This window comes from Chironomus tepperi, unplaced genomic scaffold, assembly GCF_022539635.2.
Source record: "Chironomus tepperi strain 1889 unplaced genomic scaffold, CSIRO-AGI_Ctep_v1 contig_260, whole genome shotgun sequence".
Lineage (NCBI taxonomy): Eukaryota > Metazoa > Arthropoda > Insecta > Diptera > Chironomidae > Chironomus > Chironomus tepperi.
Window position 1 is genome coordinate 10,839 of NW_027226382.1, and position 21,017 is coordinate 31,855.

Sequence of the window (21,017 nt, forward strand, 5' to 3'; positions counted from 1 at the left end):
ATCTAACCATTTTCAACTGAACTCATTCCACAATTAACAATATTTTCCTCATTTATCTTCCTCTTTATAAACATAATCGCTGAAAACTCGTATCTCAATCATTTTACCAAAATCCAAGTTTCAAGTTACACTCACCAAAAATATATTGATTTCAATTCGTAAGACGATAAGAAGCAAAAGAAATTTTCGAGGATTATTTTTCAAAAATAAATCACGTCTATTATTGATTTTTTTTTTTGTAAATTATTATTTTATTTTTATTTTTTCCATAAATTTTGATTGATAATTAATTAATGATGTAGAAAATATGAGTTAACAAATGTATTTTTGAACGTAAATGTGTAATTAGAATTTTTATATCCAACAACAGAATATGAAATTTTATGTCATTAAAATGAATAGATATGGCACTTAATTTGTATTAATGAATTTTTCATTGTCATTTTGTGAGTTTAACAACATGATAGAATTATTCAGCAGTTGGTTCATCAACAATTGGCTCAGCGATACTCTCTTCGACGACTGGTGCTTCCTCAACTGGTGCAGGTGATTCTGGAGCTTCAACAACTGGTTCAACTGGTGCTGACTCTTCAACTGGAGCTGATTCCTCAACTGGAGTTGATTCTTCAACTGGAGCTGACTCTTCGGTAGGTGCTGGCTGTAATTCTTGCTCTTGTTGACGTGCAAGTTCGGCTAATTCATTGGCTTGTCTTGCAAGTTCAACTTCTTCTTCTTCCTTTGCAATTCTTTCCAACTCTGCCAATTTATTCTCCTCAGCCTTAAGTTTCTCCAATTCTGCTAATCTGGCCTCTTCTGCAAGACGTGCTTCTTCCTCAGCTTTCCTAAGGGATTTAAGATTTTTTTTCAAAATATAGAGGAAGTGACAGAATAAAAATCAATAGTAAAACAATTTGTCATCATTTTTTTTCTTTCTTACTTGGCAGCTTCCTCTGCTAATCTCTTTTCTTCTGCAAGACGAGCCTCTTCTGCCAATTTAGCCTCCTCTGCTTTGCGTGCTTCTTCAGCTAATCTAGCTTCTTCGAGCTTGCGTGCTTCTTCGGCTAATTTTTCTGCTTCCTCAGCTGCTTTTCTGCATAAATTTTAATGATTAAAATGGAATGACATTAGAATTACTATATATGGAACTAGAAGGAGTCGTTCACTTAATGCATATTGCAAAGTACAGCACTTCCTTCTTATGCTTAGTAATTTTTATATCAATAAAGTCTAATTTTATTTAAAATGCCATAAAGCTATGTCGTTTCCCCTTTAAAATGCAAACGCAACAAGAGAATAACCCTAAAAAGTTATCTACAGCACTCAAAGTCATTCATACGTATGAATAGCAAAGTACTTTCATGAATAATTCATTATATATGTAAAATACCTTGCATCTGCCAAACGTTTCTCTTCAGCTAAACGTGCTTCTTCGGCGCGACGAGCTTCTTCGGCAAGACGATTTGCTTCGGCTTCTGCGGCTAAGCGCTTTTCTTCATTAAGACGAGCTTCCTCAGCTAATCTACAATTTTAATAAATGGGTGTGAAATAACTTAGTGATTAAAATAACAAATGTGGATTTACTTTGCTTCTTCAATGGCTTTTGCTTCAGCAGCAGCTTGTGCAGCTAATCTTTCTTGACGTTGAATTTCGGCTTGACGTTCAGCTTCCTCCTTCTTTGCATTTTCTTGTTGCTTAACGTTCTCTTCCATTAAGGCACTGTGAGGAATTTGAGAATGTAAGGAAGGATGATGATTATATGTAAAGGAATCCACCTACCGTTCTTCTCTTAATTTACGTTCCTCAATACGCTTCTGCTTAATTTTCTCCAAATCTTCATCAACCTCTTTAACTCTCTCGAGACGATTGGCAGCCTTTAATGCCTCGACCTCTTTACGTGCTTCTGCAGGATCATCCAATTTCATTGGTTCTGCAAATCTACGTGTTGGCCGAGCTGGGTCCAATATGATAGCTGTTAATTATTATTATATGCAAAAGAATTTGTGTTGGAAATCATGAAAAATGTGTGAAGATGTGCGAATAACGATATTTTTGGAATTTTAATGGCTTTTTTTTATTTTTTTCATTTTAAATCTTTCAATTTTGTCTTTTGGGTGCACCAAATTGTCTCTATAATTTTAATTCTATACTCTTTAATTCTTCAATGTATTTGATGAAGATCGAGATGAACAAAAAAAAAATATTTTACAGCCATGTCATTGTCATGTTACTGACATTATGCTGTCTATTAAATTTTTTTAATTAATTTTACATGAAAAATCACAAGAAAAAATCAACACAGAACCAAACTTTTTTCTAATTTTATTTTCGTTATTTTTTTATGTCTACTTACTTGGCACATCGAATAGATTGTTTTAATAGTTTTAATTGATGTATGCATTGATGAGTTTTGTTTACGTTTTTTTGAAGTTTTAATAGGTTTTTGTTTTAATAATTTTTTAATTTGTATTAAATTTTAATTTTATATAAATTTTGGCAATTTTATTTGGGGTAATTTTGTATATATTTTAATTATATAATTTAGGTCATTTGTCATTTTGTCTGTCTTTAATTTCTCTTTTTCAAGAATAACGAAATCTCAAATTGAGATTTAATTTTGTTTATATGATTTTGGTAAAGTTGAAGTTTCTTAATCCCAATTCCTTTTGATCTTCATACAAATCCAATTTTGTGGGGTCTATAAATGTCTACCTGTCATGATTGACGGGTTTGTACAATTCTGATTCTATATTATTGAGCAACATTATTCTTATCTAAAACTGCAATTAATTAAATTAATTAATAGTTTTGAATTATCTAAACCAGTGATGGGCAACCTTTGTACAGAAATTTGAAAATGGTTGCTAGAATATCAAGTGACTAAAGTTGACTTTTTGATAGTTTTGGCCTTGAACTGAATCATTGTGATATTGAATACATTTATTACAAAAATGTGTCGTATTAATTTTTTTCTGCTTCTGTGGCAAATTTGTGGTATGCAAAAAAAGGATGCCCAACACTGATATAAAAACTACATTTATTTACGCTTCATTCAACGACTGTCAGGTCGTTTTGAAACAATAAAATTTGGTTCCGTAAATCATTGCCAAAATTTATATAAAAGCTTTTGTGTTTAAGTTTAAAGCATATTTATTTATATTTTTAAAATATTTATTATTCATATGCATTTTTCTAATTTGTGATCATTTAGTTCCTCATTGTATTTAATTAATGAAATTACTCGGAACCAACTTGGTTCTTAAATATGATATCAATTAAATATTATCATGATTAGATATCAGATTCTTTTAAAAGTACTAATCAGTTGTAATTTGATAAGTGTTCTCAATTATAGCCTAAAACATTTTGAATCTATGACAACTAAGTGATATATGATACTAGCACCAAAATTAATTAATTCTCATTAACAATCAATAACAAAAATTCGTTAAAAGTAATTTAAAAAGAATCTGAAGTAAAAAATATTTTAAAAATTAATTTATTTTGACAAATTTGAAGGAAGGAATGTGATAGGCGTGAGGGATGAGAGAAGGTGATAAATGGTCATGAAAAATATAAGAGAAAAATAATCTCTGACTGTAAAGCGATGTGATAAAATATAAAATGATGAAATATGCCATGAATATTAATATAAAATCCATTTCAGTGTGTTTAATTATGAGAGCAAAGTCAAAAAGCAAATCATAGCACATAACTCTTTCACAATATTTTTTAAAAATATATTGGTATATTATAAATACAAATTCAAGCTGTTTATATTTTAAATGATTTTTTTTTTTTATTTTTTTCTCTGATTTTTTCGTATATCCATGTGATTTAAGCGAAATAAAGTATCCTACGTATTTGTATTTTCCATTAAAACTCTTAAAAATAATTAAAAATTCAACATATTTTAATTGTGTATAAATGAAATGCAATATTTCCTTTGATTATTAAAACTGTGATTGCACATTTTAGGCAGGCAAGTTTATAAAAAAAATTTCAATCTCATTTCAGTGACTCTTAAAAGTTATTTTGAATGAATGTGAAAGAAAGTTTAAAAAAATTCGTATGAGTCAAAAACTTTGTGATGAATAAGTAAAAAAATATTTTGACCAATTCAAGAATTGAAAAAATTCTGATGCCTGACTTAAACTGTCAGGAACTGTCCAGCGACTTAAAAATGAATTCATTAATCTGATCATATTGAAATTATTGACAATAAGTTTCATTATATATTTGGATCAATTTTGTTCGTGGATGTGATGATTTTCCCACCAAGTACATGCCTGGCTTTGCCTTTGCTGTATTATAAATTACTCTGTATATCAACGCAGACATGTATGTACAATAAGCTATTAAAATTATTTCTCACAGTGATTATCACAAGAAAGAACTCCGAACATCACTTAATAAATCAAAAATTCTGGCACCTAGCCAGCATGACACTCACTAGGTGCTAAAGTAACGTCTGCTTGAGACCTCATTTTGGATCGATTAACCTACTTAAGCCATTCGAGAACAATATTTTCTATAATATATCAAAAATTCCAAAAGATCAATCGGCACATATTCAAATGTTGCCACTACGGAGAAGGGGTGACAATATACATGCTTGTGTGTCTCAAGTTGATTACACTTAGTTCTAAGTAAACTGCCACCTTGTTGCCGTGTTAGTAACATCTCAATATATGCCGATCCGGCATTCAACTTTAAAAAGTTTGTCAATTTCAGATAAAGACTTTCCAAAATCGGTTAATCATTCAAAAATCTGAATCCAAGTCAACGTTACCCTGACTTAGTGCCGGATTTGGTTTCAACCATATCAAACCAGGTCCGAGTCTCGTTGGTCTAGTGTCAAGTTATGGGTCAATTAACTAACTTGTGATTTTCGATCAAGACAAAGTAAATTGTAGAGCATCAAAGACATTCATACAAACAAATTACGAATCAAAATTACTAAAGACAGTTCAATTTGTTCAATCCTTAAATTGTTCAAATGCCGAAGATTTATAAAATTGATTGGATAAAAATTTGAAATTATCCATTTTATTAAAAAATTGAACGTGGTCATAAATATATGAATATGAAAAACTCTCTTCACATGACATTTAATAAGATAATTATTATACATGAGACATGGAAAGACTTAATAAATATGCAATAAGAAATTGGAACAAGTTCATTTGTGGCTAATGAAAACGTTGCTTGTGGTAATGAAAATGAAAATTTTTAAAACAAATAAACTTCAACAAAAAAATAATTTTTTTTTTAATCAAAATGTGTGAAACAAAAAAACTTCAAAAAATCATCATCATCAAAATCAAAAAAAGCACGATAGAATTAAGATAACAAAAACATCTTATCCGCTCGCTGGCATATCATTTGAATCATTAAGGGCAATTTTTTCAATTTTCGACTCGAGAGCATCGCTATTGATGACAGTTTGAATTTTATTATCATTTAAAATAATTGGCTTTGCGATGACAAGAGGTTTATTTTCGAAAGTTTCTTTGTCTTTCTTTGCTCTACCAACTGCAATTAGACAAAAGAGAGAAAATTAGAGAAAAACATTTTTGTTTGCTGTTCTATTTTTTTTTTTTTTTGAAGAATTTTTAAACAAATTTAAATTTAATTAGCTTTTGTGGAATTCAAAAGTTTTCCGAAGCAGGCTTTTTTTGGTTGATGAGCAGAGTTGTTATTTATATGCTGCATCTAGAGGCAACTAGCTAAGGCAGTGGATTTGCGAAATCATCAAACTTGATTTTAAATATAATTTTTGTGACGCATTATTGAAATCTAGTAAAAATTTGAATGATTGCTAGGAATTAATTGGGTTCTATCCCGAGCGACACGAATAAAGAAGACTCTGCCACGAAAGTTTTAAGGCTCCATCAAAGCTCCCTTACTAACACTACGAAAGCTATTTAGCGTCCATAATCGAGTAGACATAATGTCAAGTTATTAACCTAAGTTCGACTAGGACTAGTTTTAAATCCGATTTGACATAATTTTTAGTTATTAACTAGACTATGTCTGCTTCTAAGTCCGAATTGACATAATGTCCAGTAAAAAGCTAGAAATAAGTAAGTTTGAAGAAGTCTAATTCTTAGTCCGACTTGAATAGAATGCAAATTTTACCTAGTCAGACTCAGGAAACTTGACAAATTCTGTAGTTATTAACTAGATCTAGTCGAATTTAGTCATTATGTCAAACTATCTACCCGGGTATAGCTGCCTAAAACAGGAGACTTCTATTAAATATTAATAAAAGAGGTTTAATGAAGTTTAAAAAGCCCTAGTGGATGCCTTCTTGATTTATATCACTCGGGTATGCTAGTTTGTAATCAATGCTTATTCAATAACTGAACATCCAAGCAATTCCTTTCTAAATACCTAAAAGCTTTTGTAAATCCAAATCAAATCCCAAAAAAAAAATTTAGCCTAACTATAACAAAAGAAGTCAAAGCCATTGCCAAACCAGAGGCAAAATGTCTGCAAATATAAATTCATAACCACTCTGCTTATAAAGCCTCTACTCATTATTCATTCATAGTGAGAAATTGTAGAGAAAGATATAGAATGAATTATGTAAATAAAAATATGAGAGTCATTTTTGTTTTATTGTTAATGACAAATATGAAAAAAAAGCCTCACTGCTTATTTAAAACAAAAAATGACACTTTTTAGCCTCGTATAAAAAAAAGAAGGAACAAACCAAAGAAAACAAGGCTATAGACAAATGAGATAATAGCACAGAGAAAAAGATGTAATTAAAAAATTAGCTTAACTGACATTGACAGTTAAAAATAGAAAAAAGTGTTTTTTTCATGAGATAAAAATATATATTTGTGGATATTCTCTTGGGGGAATCAGGGAGGAAGATAGAATGTAATGTGTATGTAAATGTGATTATGTCTGTGTATTTTTTATTTTAAATAGAATTTTAAACATTTTTTTGTTTGCCTATCAATACATACATTTAACATTGAACTGTCTGAAAGTGGTTTTCTATAATCTGTTAATAGACATTCATTTAGGTTGGTTTTATATCTTATTAATTGATGAATCTAAAAGTCATCGTCTAGCTTACCTTTTTTTGCATCGGCAGCAACAGCATCTCGATTCTTTGCATAATAGGATAAATAGTAAACATCATTCCGAACTCTATCGACACTGTAATCAAGTGGATCGAATTCGTGTGCTAAGCTTCGGCGACTATAGTATGGTACATCGCCTACGATACGTGCGGTTGCCAAATGACTAATTCCTTTAATTATAACACAATATTTTTTTGTGGTTGACATAACAAATCTAACAGTATTTGTAGCTTATATTTTTTTTTTTTGTTTGATACTTTTTGTTGGAATTAGGAAAAGGAAAAATCAAATTCAGTGCTTTATTTAGGTTTCAATAATCCTAGAGATTACTGAAACCGCTTCTTAAATTAGCAAAATAAATTCACAACTTATGTGTCTTCTATATCGTTAAAAGTTATAATAAGTTAGATATCTAGTAGATATTAAGTTTCACAACTAGCTTCCCAGTTGATGCATTTATTGGAAAGTAATGAGGGTGCACTCGTGAAATCATGAATTTTATGTGAAGTTAAAGTTAAGTTAAGGAAAAATAAAATACAACATGAACATCACAGCAAAGCAAATTATAGGAAGAAACTTGTAAATCGAAAGATTTTATTTCAGACAAAGTTGCCAAAAAAACTTTAGCATTGCTTTTAAAGAAAATAATTTGTGATAAATTTATGGAGTTTAAAGTTGATCGTCTTAAGATTTTATGTGTTTTGATGATTTTCAATGAAAACTGTGTGGATTTAATATATAAAATAATTAAATAATGTATAATGAAGGGAATTTTAAAGTATTAAGTTTCAATTATTTTAGAGCTACGTAGGTGAAAATGTTCTCAAAAGTGTGCATTCCTGAAAAATAAGGTTTGAATATCCTCAAAATTCTCTCACAAAATATTTGCAAAATATTATACTTTATTGTTTAAACAGAGCATTGTTTAGTCCCTAAACTAAAGTTTGAAATCCCTACTATCGCTTATTTTTAAAGTATTCCCAAATTTTGAAGTTGACCAAAACTTCATCTCCTGCTTTTTGTATGAACAATGCTCCAATTTTTTATCTTAACCATAAAGTGCACCAAATAACCACAGGACTACAGGAAACCTTCCAGAATGACCCAAAGGGCAGAAAAGACAGAAAATCCTGGTCCATGCCAACGTAACTCTGGTTCTAGGCTAACACTAACCCACAATGAGCACCATCATCTAAATGAGTGTCCCCATGAGTACATGAGTAAACAGAACAAATTTAATTAACCTCAATCGATATAATTGAGCATCCTTAATATTGTTAACATAGTCATGAGCATGATCATTATCTGTTCGAGTAGATTCAATTAAATCAAGCTTCAGACCAGAGTTAAGTTAGCCTGAAATCGGATTTTTGGAAATTTCAAGAGCTCAAAGTCGACTCGATTTCATTTGAATATAAGTTGACTTTGTGCTCTGGACATTTTTACGCTCTACGTTTATCATCCCTACTAAATACACATAATCTGATTGTGTCTAAATTTGGTTCGGCCAAGCTTGGTAGTACATTACAAAAACAACAACCGTGAAAATACCTCAAATTCCTGTTCCAATGTAGATTTACTTAAAACTCAAAAATCAAAACTTCAAAAATTCATCACAAAAATTCCTTTAAAAAATTGCAAAGAGGTGTGAAAAGTATAAAAGCTAAATATAGATTTGTACTGCATGGAAAAGAGATTTATATCCTCTTTATACCTTTAAAAAAATTTCTGACATAACAAAAATTCAACATTTTTAATTAAAACACGATTTCTTCAAACATGATTCACAAAAATTGCGATATTAATCAAGAGCTTAATTTGTGTTTGTGTGTGTATGTGTGTTTTGTGTATGTGTGTATTCGTGTTTTTTTTTTGTCTGCAAATGCAAATGTGTGATTATATGCAAAAAAGATTTTAGAAAATGTGGGAAGATATAGCAATAGAAAACGCACACAAACTTTCTTTTTCTTTTTCTTGACATTTTTTTTCTCATTTGGTGCTTTTAATTTTTCTTATTCTTTTGATTTATATATTATTTAGAGAGAAAATTTTTTTGCATATTAAATTTCATACGTGTGTTTACTCACCGGAATAACGCTTTGGAACTTCATGATATTTAAGTTTTGATAGAATTTCAATTTGATCTCTTGTCTTACGAGTTGGACGAAGGATGTTCTTATTGACATAAAATTCATTATCAATTTGTTGGTCACCATACTTGTCAGGGACTGAATCGCGATCAAATCTACCATACAATGGAACAAATTGTACTTTACAAAGAATCACATGAAAATTATGCATCTTACCTGCTGTATGTTTTTGGTTGAGCGCTCAAGGCACGAGTATAACGTGGAACACTTGGTGCACGTTGAATTGGCTCGTTGACTTCTCTCAACAATCTCTTTGTTTGTGCACGAATGTCTCTTGTTTCATCATTAAAAGTCTAAATAACAATATTAAATTAATAAGGATATAAAGGAGTATGCTAAAGGGATGAAACCTATTGAGTTCCACCCATCACATGATACATACCGATGTATAAGGTGAGTTCAACCATTCATCAGTAGCATCAAATCCAATGGGACTCATGCGATGCTTACGTTCAATACGGTCAAATTCACGACTCAATACAGATGGTCGGACACGAACTGAAACAACACGTGTTGGACTTGTAATGACACGAACAGGTGAGTATGCATCTCGACGGTAAATGCGGGCCGATGGCGTGATGACACGAACAGGTGATACGCGTTCACGATAAACTCTCATTGGTGATGTTGTAATGCGGGTCATCGGAATTGGGATAGAACGTCTAGCAGTTGAATATCCAATTTCTGTTGGATAGTCGTCATCATATGAGAATTTAAATGATGGGCGATTAATGCCACCAACCTTTATTTAAATTAAAAAGGAAGAGAACAAATCATATTGTAAACAGAATAATTTGCGTAATTTTTTATTTTACTTACTCGTGAATAAGTGGGAATTACGCTAATCGGTGACTGAACATGCGAGAAGAATGAAAAATAAAAAAATAAACGTTAAATGAAATTATTCAACACTTGTGTCTGTAAAATGTGTAGGTTGCTTTAAATTTTGAGATAAAAAAAAATATCATCCAATAGTCAGTAAAAAGGCAAGGAAGCAATATAATAATTATAAATACATACGTAGTAGCGGTAAGGAAGATAAGAAGGTGAGTTGTAGTAAGTAGGTGTAGTGATGTCATCGTCAAAATCACGATCGTAACTTGACTGTGGAATTCAAAGTTTTTTTTTGACAAATAATAAGGAATATGCATTAATTAAGGGAACGTAATCAAGTACTAATTGATGTTGGTGTGAAGATTCATAACTAAGGCAAGAAGATGTTTTGTTTAGAATAATTATTAGGTTCATTAAGCGTTATTATTGTATGTGAGTCACGTAAGCCAAAAAGTTTCTCCATAAACGAAAAAAATGATTCCACTTTATTTGCAACCAGTCATTTCTAGGTAGCTAACAGTAACCAGAATATTGATTGTTTTCTCATGAATGTCGGTATCTGATGCTTTTAGATCCTAAACAAATACGTCACAGATTTTCAAAAATTTAATTTGATACTTAATACCATGACAATCAATGAGTTATAAAGCATCAAAATATTGATGAGAATTTTTTATAAAATAAACTTTCTGTGCTTTTAAGCTATCAACTTTGTTAAAATAGAAGCGCAAAAATTGATACTTAATTGGATTAGGGGCTGTTGACTTGTTATGTTACGCACAAATAAATTTATTCCCTAGCAGACAAAGAATATGCTCTCAAGAATAGAACTGTTACAAAATTGCGGACCATCCCGTTTAAGAAGTAACAAACGTAATAAGTGAACGACTCCTAAGATATTTTTGAGAGTATTACTTTTCAGACTTTCTTGAAAATTGATGTTAATTCTTCATTATCCCGACCAGCACAACGTATAACGATGGAGTTGGACGCTACAACCACTCGGAAGGATAGAGCTCAATTGAGCGTCAGTGGCGAATCGATAAGGTACCACTACATCGCCGTGTTAACGGTAAGACGCAAAATTAATGGCGTCATGACGGCTGATATTGACTCATTTTTACGAAGAAAAATTCAGTTTTCCGCATTGTGTCGCTCGGGTTTTTCTTATATTAAATTTCAATTTTAAATACTAATCCTTCCTAGATGGCTATTGAGTCAAAAATATAAATTTTGCTGCGTAATTTTAGTTCCTAATTTCAAGATTTATAAGCAGATATTTTTGGGAAAATTTAAAGATATTGTTTTACAGCAAAATTCAATTAGGTACCAAAATGAACAATTTCGATATTCTTGGCCAAATAATCACACTCTGGTTACTTGCATGAACGTTAATTGTCGTATTCCCAATCCCGAACGACACAAATTGTGAAGACTTAGTCACAGAAGTTTTAATTCCCCGCTAAACCTCTTTTATCTCAATAAATTGGAGAATTGCCTATGTTTGGCAGCCATATGGATGCCTAACAGACAGCCATATGGACGCCAAACAGACAACCATATGAACGCCAAATGGACAGTCATATGGATGCCAAACAGAGGCTCTTTCCATTTGGTGTTAATAAAAAAGGTTTAACGGACCATTCTTCATTTAAGTCGCTCGGGACTACAAACATACGTTCCCAAAATAACATTAATTCTAGCCCATTTTAGCTTAATAGCATAAAATCTAATTTCCAAAGGACAATCACAAAGTAAATTTGCTCCAAACAAAAAATATAATTCATAAATATTTATTACATTTGTCCCTACAAATTCCTAATGAACCATAAACAAAACAAGTTTAGATAAAGCTGGACAACAATTATGAATCTTCTTAATTCAATTTATTAAACGAATTAATTAACTTTTTATTTTCACATTCCACTGTAAAATTTTGTTTTGGGAAACTTTTGGGGCTTTTTTTTTCTGCAAAGCAACGTAATTAAAAGTTTGCAAGCCCCAATGTTTTCTTCTTCGCATTCAATTAAACACAAAAATAAAATAATTTCTGGAATTGCACGAAATGAAAATCTCATTCAAATATGCTGAAATAATTTAAGTGAATAGCTTAATATAAAAAAGTATGAAATTTTAATTGCTTCATAGCTGATTGCTTTTATTGCTTGCTAAAAAAAATTCTCTCAATTCATTTACTACATATTTATTGAGAAAATAAATAATAAATTTTCATAAAAAATATATATTTTGTGCTAATTTTAGACACAAAATTCATCCGAATACTCATGAACATAAAAAGTGTTTCTTCTTTCGAACGGAATTTCAGAATGAAAGAAGGTGATGACGAACAGTAAAGTGAGTGTGTAAATAGAATTGGTATATGTGAAAGTAATCAGAATTAGTAATTAGTCACAAATAAGTATGTATATTTATCGCTAGATATTAAGAATCATCTTCATTATTATTATTATGATTAGTGAGCACACTTTACTGTTCGTTAGCCATCGTAAGGATAAATAAACACGAGAGACAAGAAAAAAAAAATTATATATTTAGAGCCATTTCAAAGTCAAAAGCATTGGTGTGAAGTTAAGTCGATTATTATTATGAATTTAGACACGGAAGTGTGAGTGTCTGTATGTAGTTCCATAAGGCAAACGACCAGTTGTGGTTGAGCTGTAACTGTAGCCACCAGGACCTGAACCAGTAGTCATTTTGCGTTCAGTATCATAGCTATATCCTCCTGGACCAGTTTCACTCTTTCTGGTTGTCTCACTTGTATAAGTTGATCGTTTTGGACGTGAGTATGGATCGCTTGACGATGATGATGACTCGGTTGCTGATGAATATGAATAAGAGTATTGTTGATCAGCCCGACGTGCAGTTGGTGTATCTTGAACAGTGTAGATACGTGGATTCTACGTTCACAGTTAATGTGTGTGGTTTTTTAAGATTTTTGTAAGTTTTTTTTTTTTTTCGTTTTCAGCACAAAGAAATTAGAGAGAAAAAGGAGAAGACAAAAAATCAGTCTCAGTAAAAGTTTTTTAGTTAATTTTCACAACACATAAAAAAATAATGATTATATTAAATGAAAAATTCTTTGTTTGTTGATGAAACTAAAGAAATTGAAACATTTAAAGTTTTTTTTTTTAATTTTTAAAGTTTTTTTTTTTGCTTTTTTTAAGTTTAAAGTTTTTAATTTCATTTATGGTTTATGAAAAAACAGTTTTATACTTTCCAACAAAATCAGCCAAGCATCTTTCACATCAGTGCTTGTAAAAATTTCACATAAAGGGACGAGACATGACAAAAAAAATCTGGAGTCATAAGTCAGATAATGATTGCATTTATTGAGCCTTAATCTTATTGGGTTGTTTGAATTCACAAAACTTTGGCCCACATCCCATCCCCTATCTATATAGTTCCACAAAACAATTGAAACTATAAGCATTAATAAGATTCAACTACTCAATCTAATATACTCAATAAAAGCAAGCATCAGTGTAGAAACATTGATCAACAGCACAAAGTAAAGAGAAAATAATTCTGTCTTTTCAGCAGAGTTACAAAATCAAATCTATAGAGTTTATTTGCTCAACTATTGACATTAACAACAAGTTACAAAAGAATAGTATATTTGTGTAAAATAAAATCCTTACAAGACATTTATTTGGATTGAGTTACAATGAAAATTTTTATCGGAAATTGAAAATCTCTTCCTGTTTCAAAAAGTCAAACATAGTTTCATTAATAGTGATTTGTGAAGCTTCTGCAAAACTGTCGAAATGAATTTTTGAGCATTTTTCTCTCTTGATCCATTTCATTTATTAAACTCAGCTTGATACCAAGGTCTTGATGCAATTTTGGTTACATTCTTGAATCATTTCTAATTGGAGCATATGAGTTTTATTAAGCTATGTACTGAACTTTTATGGTTTCTGCATTGTTGAATTATTGTTTGATTAAGAGTCTTTGAAAAAGTAGCTTAAAATTAAAGTTGAAATTTTATGACAATTTTGAACAGATTTTGGCATGTAGAATTGAAATTTGGGTGAACCCCAAGCGATATGCATTAAGAAAGCACAGGCCAGTGCTACATTGCCTAATTTTGACAACTACGACGCTGATTTCTTTTGGTTTAAATTCAAGTCGTAATATACAAGCAATAAAATATGTTTAATGAGCATCTTGCCCTACCAATGAGCATGCTCACTAGATATCATAAGATGCTCATTGAGCACATGCTTTTATGTCAAGGGAGAGCGTTACCAAAGCCTTAAAAGCTCTGTTAAGGAGCCATCTTCATTTGTGTCTCTCGTGAACCAAGAAAATCATGAAAATGATTAAGCAATGCTAACGACATTCCTGAAGATGACTAAAGATAGCAAATAAATTCAAGAAAATTTGTTACAGAAGTAAAATGGACAATCCAAATTGAAGAACTAGTATGAATAGAAGAACAAGCTTCCGAAAAAAAATTAGAACTTTTAACCAAATTATAAAGGACTTATTTGTATGTTACATTCGTATATTTGTGTATCTCAGAAAGTATAGTCAGAGTGAAAATACAAATAAAAAAACATAAAATTAAATTTGGACAAATAAAAAAAAAAAAAACATTTGTTAGTGCGGTTCAGAAAAAAATTTGTTTTTCCTTTTTCGCTAATTCTCTATTGCGAATTAATACTGTGTTAGTTCTTTTTGTGTTCTACTAAAATTAATCGAAAATAAATAAAAACAGAAAAAAAAAATTTAAAAGAGAATTTTCTCTAATATATTGGACGTTTAAATTCTCGTTTTGGCAGTTCCTCAGGTTTTCCGTGAAGTCTTGGCAACACAACGTCCATACTTTGTTTGTCTGTCAAATATATTGAAAGACCACCAGCATCACGAATTTTCTGCTGGCGATGAATTTCATTAAAAACTCTTTTTCTCGTTTGATCACGTGGTGATTCATAATCTCCCAATGGACGCAACTCTGACAGCTTTTTTGGCACAATTTCAGCTTTTAATCGTTGTACAAGTGATCCATAAGTTCGATTATCCTTCTCTTCCAACAATGACTTTTTCTTTCCAAATGCAGTGACTGGATCAGCAATCAAACTTGGTCTTGGCACAAATGGAACCTTTTCCCACGGTATTTCTCGTTTCTGTAGATTGGAAATTTGATCGTCCAATTTTACAAATTTTGATAATCAAACTTTTTTTTTGTAACAAAATTCTTGCTCAAATTTAAAGGCAGAAAAAATTTCCTCTTAAACTTTTTTTTTTAGAAAAACTACAGAAGTAAATTTTTAAAAATATTTTGAATGTTTAGGGAAAATTCCAAACAAAAAGGAAGCAGTGATTTGTTATAAACAGCCATAAAACACATGTTAATTTCTTTCTTCTCTTTTCATTGAGCTTAACAAAATTTGAAATATAGAGTATGAAGTATAAATCTGAATTTTCATCATCACCACAAAGCGATTTTGTACGTAATAAAGTCAAAATTAGCTGCTGATCATAAGTGGAAAACAATTGACTAGAGTGTAAAATTCATATTAATTAAGGTCACGTTACAGCATCTCGCTTAATCATGTAAATGATTTTATGAAGTATGGCTGTGCAATCCATTCAGCTTTCAACAGCATAAGAAAGAAATTTTTTCAAAAAAAATTCTCAATCAATTTTAATAGGATGAGAAATTTCAACAGATTGAAGCCCTAGAGCTGAGTAAATATCATCAAAAATCATCATCATCATCATCTTGTATACGTGGGCTGTCTCATGTTTATTTAAAGAACTTTTCTCAAAAAAAATGCAAAAACTTCTTGTTTATCTTATTTTACATGATGAAATTTTCAAAAATGAAAGAAGCGCTTTGCATGAAGGCTAAAAACTTAATTTGAAATGATTTTGATATTGAAATCAATTTTTTCAATGTTGATCAATTAATCATCAGTGAGGATTAAAAACTCAATTTATGCTCATTTATTTTAATTAATTTGTTATGAAAACAATTCTAGACAAAAGTTTTAAAATACATATTAACAATTAAGTACTTTCATGTCATGAGCGTAGATACTGATCAGTCTCGGATAGCACACAGTGTCGAAATTTGCCGAAAATCAGACCAGCGTGACTCTAGCCACAGGTCAAATTTTGTGAAATTCTGCTCCAGACCAGCGTGATTCTAGCCCCAGGCCAGATTTGAGAAAATCCGGTCTAACTTCCCAAAATGCAAAGGATATATTTAAGGCCTTCCCAGAATGTGATTAAACAAAAACTCATTTTTAAGAATGTGAAATTCATTAGAATTCTATTTACATAAATCAGACCCAGAAGTCAACTTGAATTGTGTATGGAATCGAATTGACTCGAGTCGACCTTTTCCGTATAAAATACGAATCAAAATCAGCTCTGATTCTCGAGCTACTCAAGTTTATTTTGATTTTATTCTGATAATCCAGATAAATCTTTAAAAATAGACCGTAAAGAAGACTTTGTAAATATTTTCATCAAACTCACATTGAAAATTGATTTGTAATAATTGCATGTCGAGAACGTGAACAAACAAACAGTTGTGTACAATAAAATTCATACATAACATAGACGTCTAGGGCTTATTGGAAATAAATTTGTTAAAAAGTGAAAAATCGCGTCTTTCACACTTCAAAGTACTTTTTTTTTGTTATTTCGCTTGAATCTTATTCAGCCATGTCAAGAAAAATTTGAGAAAACCGTAAAAACTGCAATTCAGGCAGAAGAAATGAAAAATTGGATGAGAAATTTTCTTCATCTATTTTGGCACATTTCCAAGCACCTGTTTTCAAATATGAGTAAAAAAAGAGAAAAACATGCCACTGAAGCTCGCGTTGTGTGTACAGTGTAAGTGAAAAAAATATTTTAAATTTTCATTCACGATCTGTCGGCATTTATGAGTTTAAATGTAAAAAGGCAAAATCACAAGCAAAATTGTCTATGTCTGTGTGTGAACAACATATTAATGAAAACCTCGTGCAAAAGAATTTGACACTCACAAAAGAGATGGATCATTGGCTGAAATAATAAACATATCTCGACTTGTCACGCACAATCAAATCAGAAATAGAACACTTTAATTCATTTCATAAAAGTTGTATGGATTATCTTTCAAATGAACTTTTTGTAACGTGATATGTTTGATGATTAATATGTCGTGTGTGAATTTAAGTTGTGTAAGTTTAAGCGAATTTTAGGAATATTCTAGAAAATAACGCGAAACTTAAGGCTTAGTCATTCAGCGGAAAAACAACAATTTTCGCCTCTAAGATATCAACAGCATTAGGTGATTTTTCATGTTAATCGGCAGTGTTTAAGCTTGAATTAAATCAAAAAACGCCAATATTTCCCACAAATTGATTTTTCCGTATTTTTTGTAATTTTCACATTTTCTTTCGTTCGTGTAAATGAACTAAAGTTGTCAGATTTTTTTCGCATTGCGCGCACATGTGTAGGCTGATCGTATAATAGATAGAAAGAAATTTTTCTCGCGTAGACGTTAAGGAGGAATTTTTTGAATGGCGATTCTGCAATAAAATTTTCTTTTCTTTTACTCTTTTACATTTCTAGCTAGTTGCTCAATTTTTATAATTTTTATTATTTCATCAGAAATGATTTCAACTTAATTGATTTTTTGTTCAATTTTAAATTTGATCTTTCAGCATATTTTATGGAGATTATTCACTTGAGTATTTATTGACACTTTAATCAAACAAAAAGAGGAATTTAGCGACAAGATTTTACATATTCTCAATGATATGAGAATGAATCATACAGTGGAATAAGGTAAGCAAATAAATATTAATCGATGTTATACTAAAGATTATTGATAAATAGAAAATTAAAAACTTTAATCCTAAGCAAATTTCGCAACAATTAATAAATTCATTCATAATTTGTGATTGGATAATTGATGGAGACCAGAACTCGAAGTCAACTTGAATTTTGTATGAAAAAGACGACTTCGAGCTCTTATGGAGAAAATACCCGGAAGGGACACGGCGTTAAAATGAACAATAATCAGACTAAAAGCTAGCATGACCCTGGCCCCAAGCATTAGGGCCTTAGCCCAGAGTCAAGTCAACCTGGTGCTGGATATTCACCCATATCTCCACCCTGTACTTTCCGAGTATCATATTGATAGAATCGCAATTTAAAATTGATTTTTAAAAATCTTTTGATTACATATTCTTTTGTGATTCACAAAAGCACCAATAATGGCTTAAAAAGTGAATTAAAAATGCACTGATTTTTTTTGTGTAAATTTTCCAATATAAAATTCAAAAAGGAAGCCATAAAATGTTTAAATAATATTGACTAAAATATAACGTGTAAGAAATTAAAAATTAATTTTCAGAAAAAAAAGATTCTTCTCGGAATATTTTTCTTCACCGGAAGCTCATCATGACAGATTTTCATGACTCGCAAAATTTATGGTGATGTAAAATTGTCTAGAGAATAATGAGTCCAACACGTGGGTTTATGCATATTTTATTAAATCCTTGGTAAATCTAATGCATTTTTTAAATCTTTTTGTTGAGATTTTTATTAAAGATTTTAATTTAAATATTTTAAATTTGTAATTCCGAGAGGGACACAAAATCTCTATTTGGTTCGATAACCTTGGCTTGTTTTAGGTCGCATGAACATTTTATTATTGTTTTCATCAAGTCGTTTAACTTTGACGTGACTTTTAAAACATTTACCCAAATAAATCTTCAATAATAGTTTTTGAAGTCACACAAGTCCCGAGCAACACAAATTCATTTGAAGGCTCATCCAGGGAGTTTTTAGGGCTCCAATAAATCTCTTTTGTTGACATCAGATGGACTCCATATGGCTGCCATATAGTGGCAACTTTAATTTGATGTTCGACCTTCTTCATTTGTGTTGTATAGCTCGGGTTTAAAACATTTAAGGCATTCAATATAAATCGTGCTAATCACATATATCATCATGCCGCCAAGAAACTTTTCATCGTCTTTAATATTTTTATGCAAAAATTCATTTAAAGTACATTTGGCAATGCATTTGAAAGTTGGCAAACATTTTTCTCATTTTGTGGTTATTTTGTGGTTTTTTAATATTTTTATGACTTGCTCACAAATTTTCCTGGATCCTTCCAATAAATTACCCCCAATCACAATATTATGAATAAATTCCTAAATTGTTGCAATAACAAAATCTAAACTAACAAAAAAGTATGATAAAAAATTGTAACATTTCTTTATTCAAATGCTCCAATTTCTTCAAGCATCATCATCATCATCATCATTTCAACAATGTATAGAAATAGAAAATATACATGTGACAATAAAGTAGAATCGCAAGGAATTGAACAAATGCAATCCAATCAAAAAAAAATAAGTAAATAAATAAATAAATGTGTGTGTGAATCAGAAGTAGTCAAATAATAAAAAAAAACATGTAAATATGATGACAATATTCTTGATTTTGAGTAGAAAATAAACAAGAATAATTGTATACATAAAGAAATATCGATAAATGTTCCTCTTTATTTATAGAACTTAATTCATCCACACATTCAAAAATGTGAATGTACTAGACTCGCTTGTAATTTATGACGTGCTACTCATTTTGCAAAACTCACATCAATGCGAAGAGAAAAGGAAAATTTTTTCTAATTTTAATTTTTCTTCTGTTCTTGTTTATTTTTCACTCAAAAAAAAAATGATAAAAAAAATCGAAATTTTGAAGGGAAGAAAATCTTTTCTTTTTATCTAGCTTTTGTCTTCATGAACTGTTGGCATTATCGATAAATAAGAAAATTCTCTCACGACTCCCGGGAAATTTCAACTTAAAAGCAATATTTTATATGAAAAAGTTTCACGCATAAATTTTACAATAAAAAAAAAGAATTTTCTTCACTTGCAACTTTTGGAAAAACTTCATGTCACAGCTTAAAAGGAAATTTTTCAATATTTGGCAATGTCACAAATTTTTCTTTTAATAAATTTTTCATTTCTTGCAATTGGCTCCATTAATTTTTTTTTCTACTATTTTTTTTTCATCTTTCCTTTCCAAAAATAAACTTTTTTGAGCTCTCATCTCACAAAAAAAAACTTTTTTTTCTTCATCTTTCAAACTTTTTCTTATACAATGAAACCATTTGCAACACTATAAATTTTTCATCATTTAATTTTAAACTTTAATTATCTAAAATTTTTTGTTTTTTAGTTTACAACACAAAAAATAATGTTCTAGAATATTTACCGTTAAGGTGTATGACGAAATAGTTGGTCGTGTAGATGTGTAGGTCGATGTATATGGACGACGGGTATAGAATTCACTTTCGTAAACCATTTTGGTTAAGAATTTTGTTTTTCTTCTTTTTTAAATTAAAATTCAATTTTTTTGGGGATCAATTAAAAAAATTCACCACAAATTTTTCTGTTCCGTAAAAATAAATAAAACAAAAAATTAAAATTATGCTTTCACTTCCAGATCTTTTTTTCACTAAGAGAAACTAGAAATAAAGCTCACTTTTTGGCTACTTCACGCCAGTCGAACGGTCGGAGATGATCTAAAATTGAAAATTTTGAGACGAATTTAATTATACTCGATGAAAAAAACAAAAAAAAAATGAAAAGGAAAAAAATATGTGTGAAAAATTCTTGTGTGGTGGAGTAAGATCGTATACATATGACATACACCCAACAATTCGTAAGCAATTCGTGGCCACTGACTATTTTTAGGTGCACGCTACTTTTATAATTTTTTTTTTGTTTTTCTTTCCTTTTCGTATTTTTCATTCCTCATCAGATTATTTGGAGAACAATTTTTCCGATACAAATTAAAGACGAACTTTGCAGCACAAAAGTGATGATGAAGAAGAAAAAAATTTACAACGATGACGATGTAAATATTTATACTACCTTGCATGCATACAATA

General features: G+C 30.3%; 1 protein-coding gene across 3 annotated transcripts; it reads right to left on the reverse strand.

Moving 5' to 3' along the window:
- Window positions 1-220: 220 nt before the first annotated feature.
- Window positions 221-20,763, reverse strand: LOC139091735 (uncharacterized protein CG45076-like). Of its 3 annotated transcripts, XM_070641896.1 has the most exons (12): window positions 20,609-20,763; window positions 20,339-20,515; window positions 10,268-10,351; window positions 10,067-10,099; window positions 9,630-9,989; window positions 9,404-9,540; window positions 9,185-9,342; window positions 1,777-1,969; window positions 1,582-1,716; window positions 1,388-1,519; window positions 938-1,090; window positions 221-842 (listed from the first exon to the last, which is right to left on the reverse strand). In XM_070641896.1, exons 2-12 carry the CDS (start codon window positions 20,426-20,428, stop codon window positions 470-472), a joined length of 1,848 nt encoding a protein of 615 aa, XP_070497997.1. In that variant the 5' UTR covers window positions 20,429-20,515; window positions 20,609-20,763; the 3' UTR covers window positions 221-469. The 3 variants fall into 3 exon arrangements, with proteins under 3 accessions (XP_070497997.1, XP_070497998.1, XP_070497999.1); XM_070641897.1 differs by having other exon boundaries at window positions 1,777-1,951; window positions 20,339-20,651; XM_070641898.1 differs by lacking the exon at window positions 10,268-10,351 and having other exon boundaries at window positions 20,339-20,651.
- Window positions 20,764-21,017: the final 254 nt, after the last annotated feature.

Excerpts from the sequence above, each read along its gene's own strand:
- LOC139091735 (XM_070641896.1), bottom strand. The coding sequence starts at position 20,428 with ATGGTTTACGAAAGTGAATTCTATACCCGTCGTCCATATACATCGACC. Across the intron at positions 10,100-10,267 it reads ATCTTCCTTACCGCTACTAC|TCACCGATTAGCGTAATTCC; the intron begins GTATGTATTTAT and ends TCGCATGTTCAG. Across the intron at positions 1,091-1,387 it reads AAACGTTTGGCAGATGCAAG|AAAAGCAGCTGAGGAAGCAG; the intron begins GTATTTTACATA and ends AAATTTATGCAG.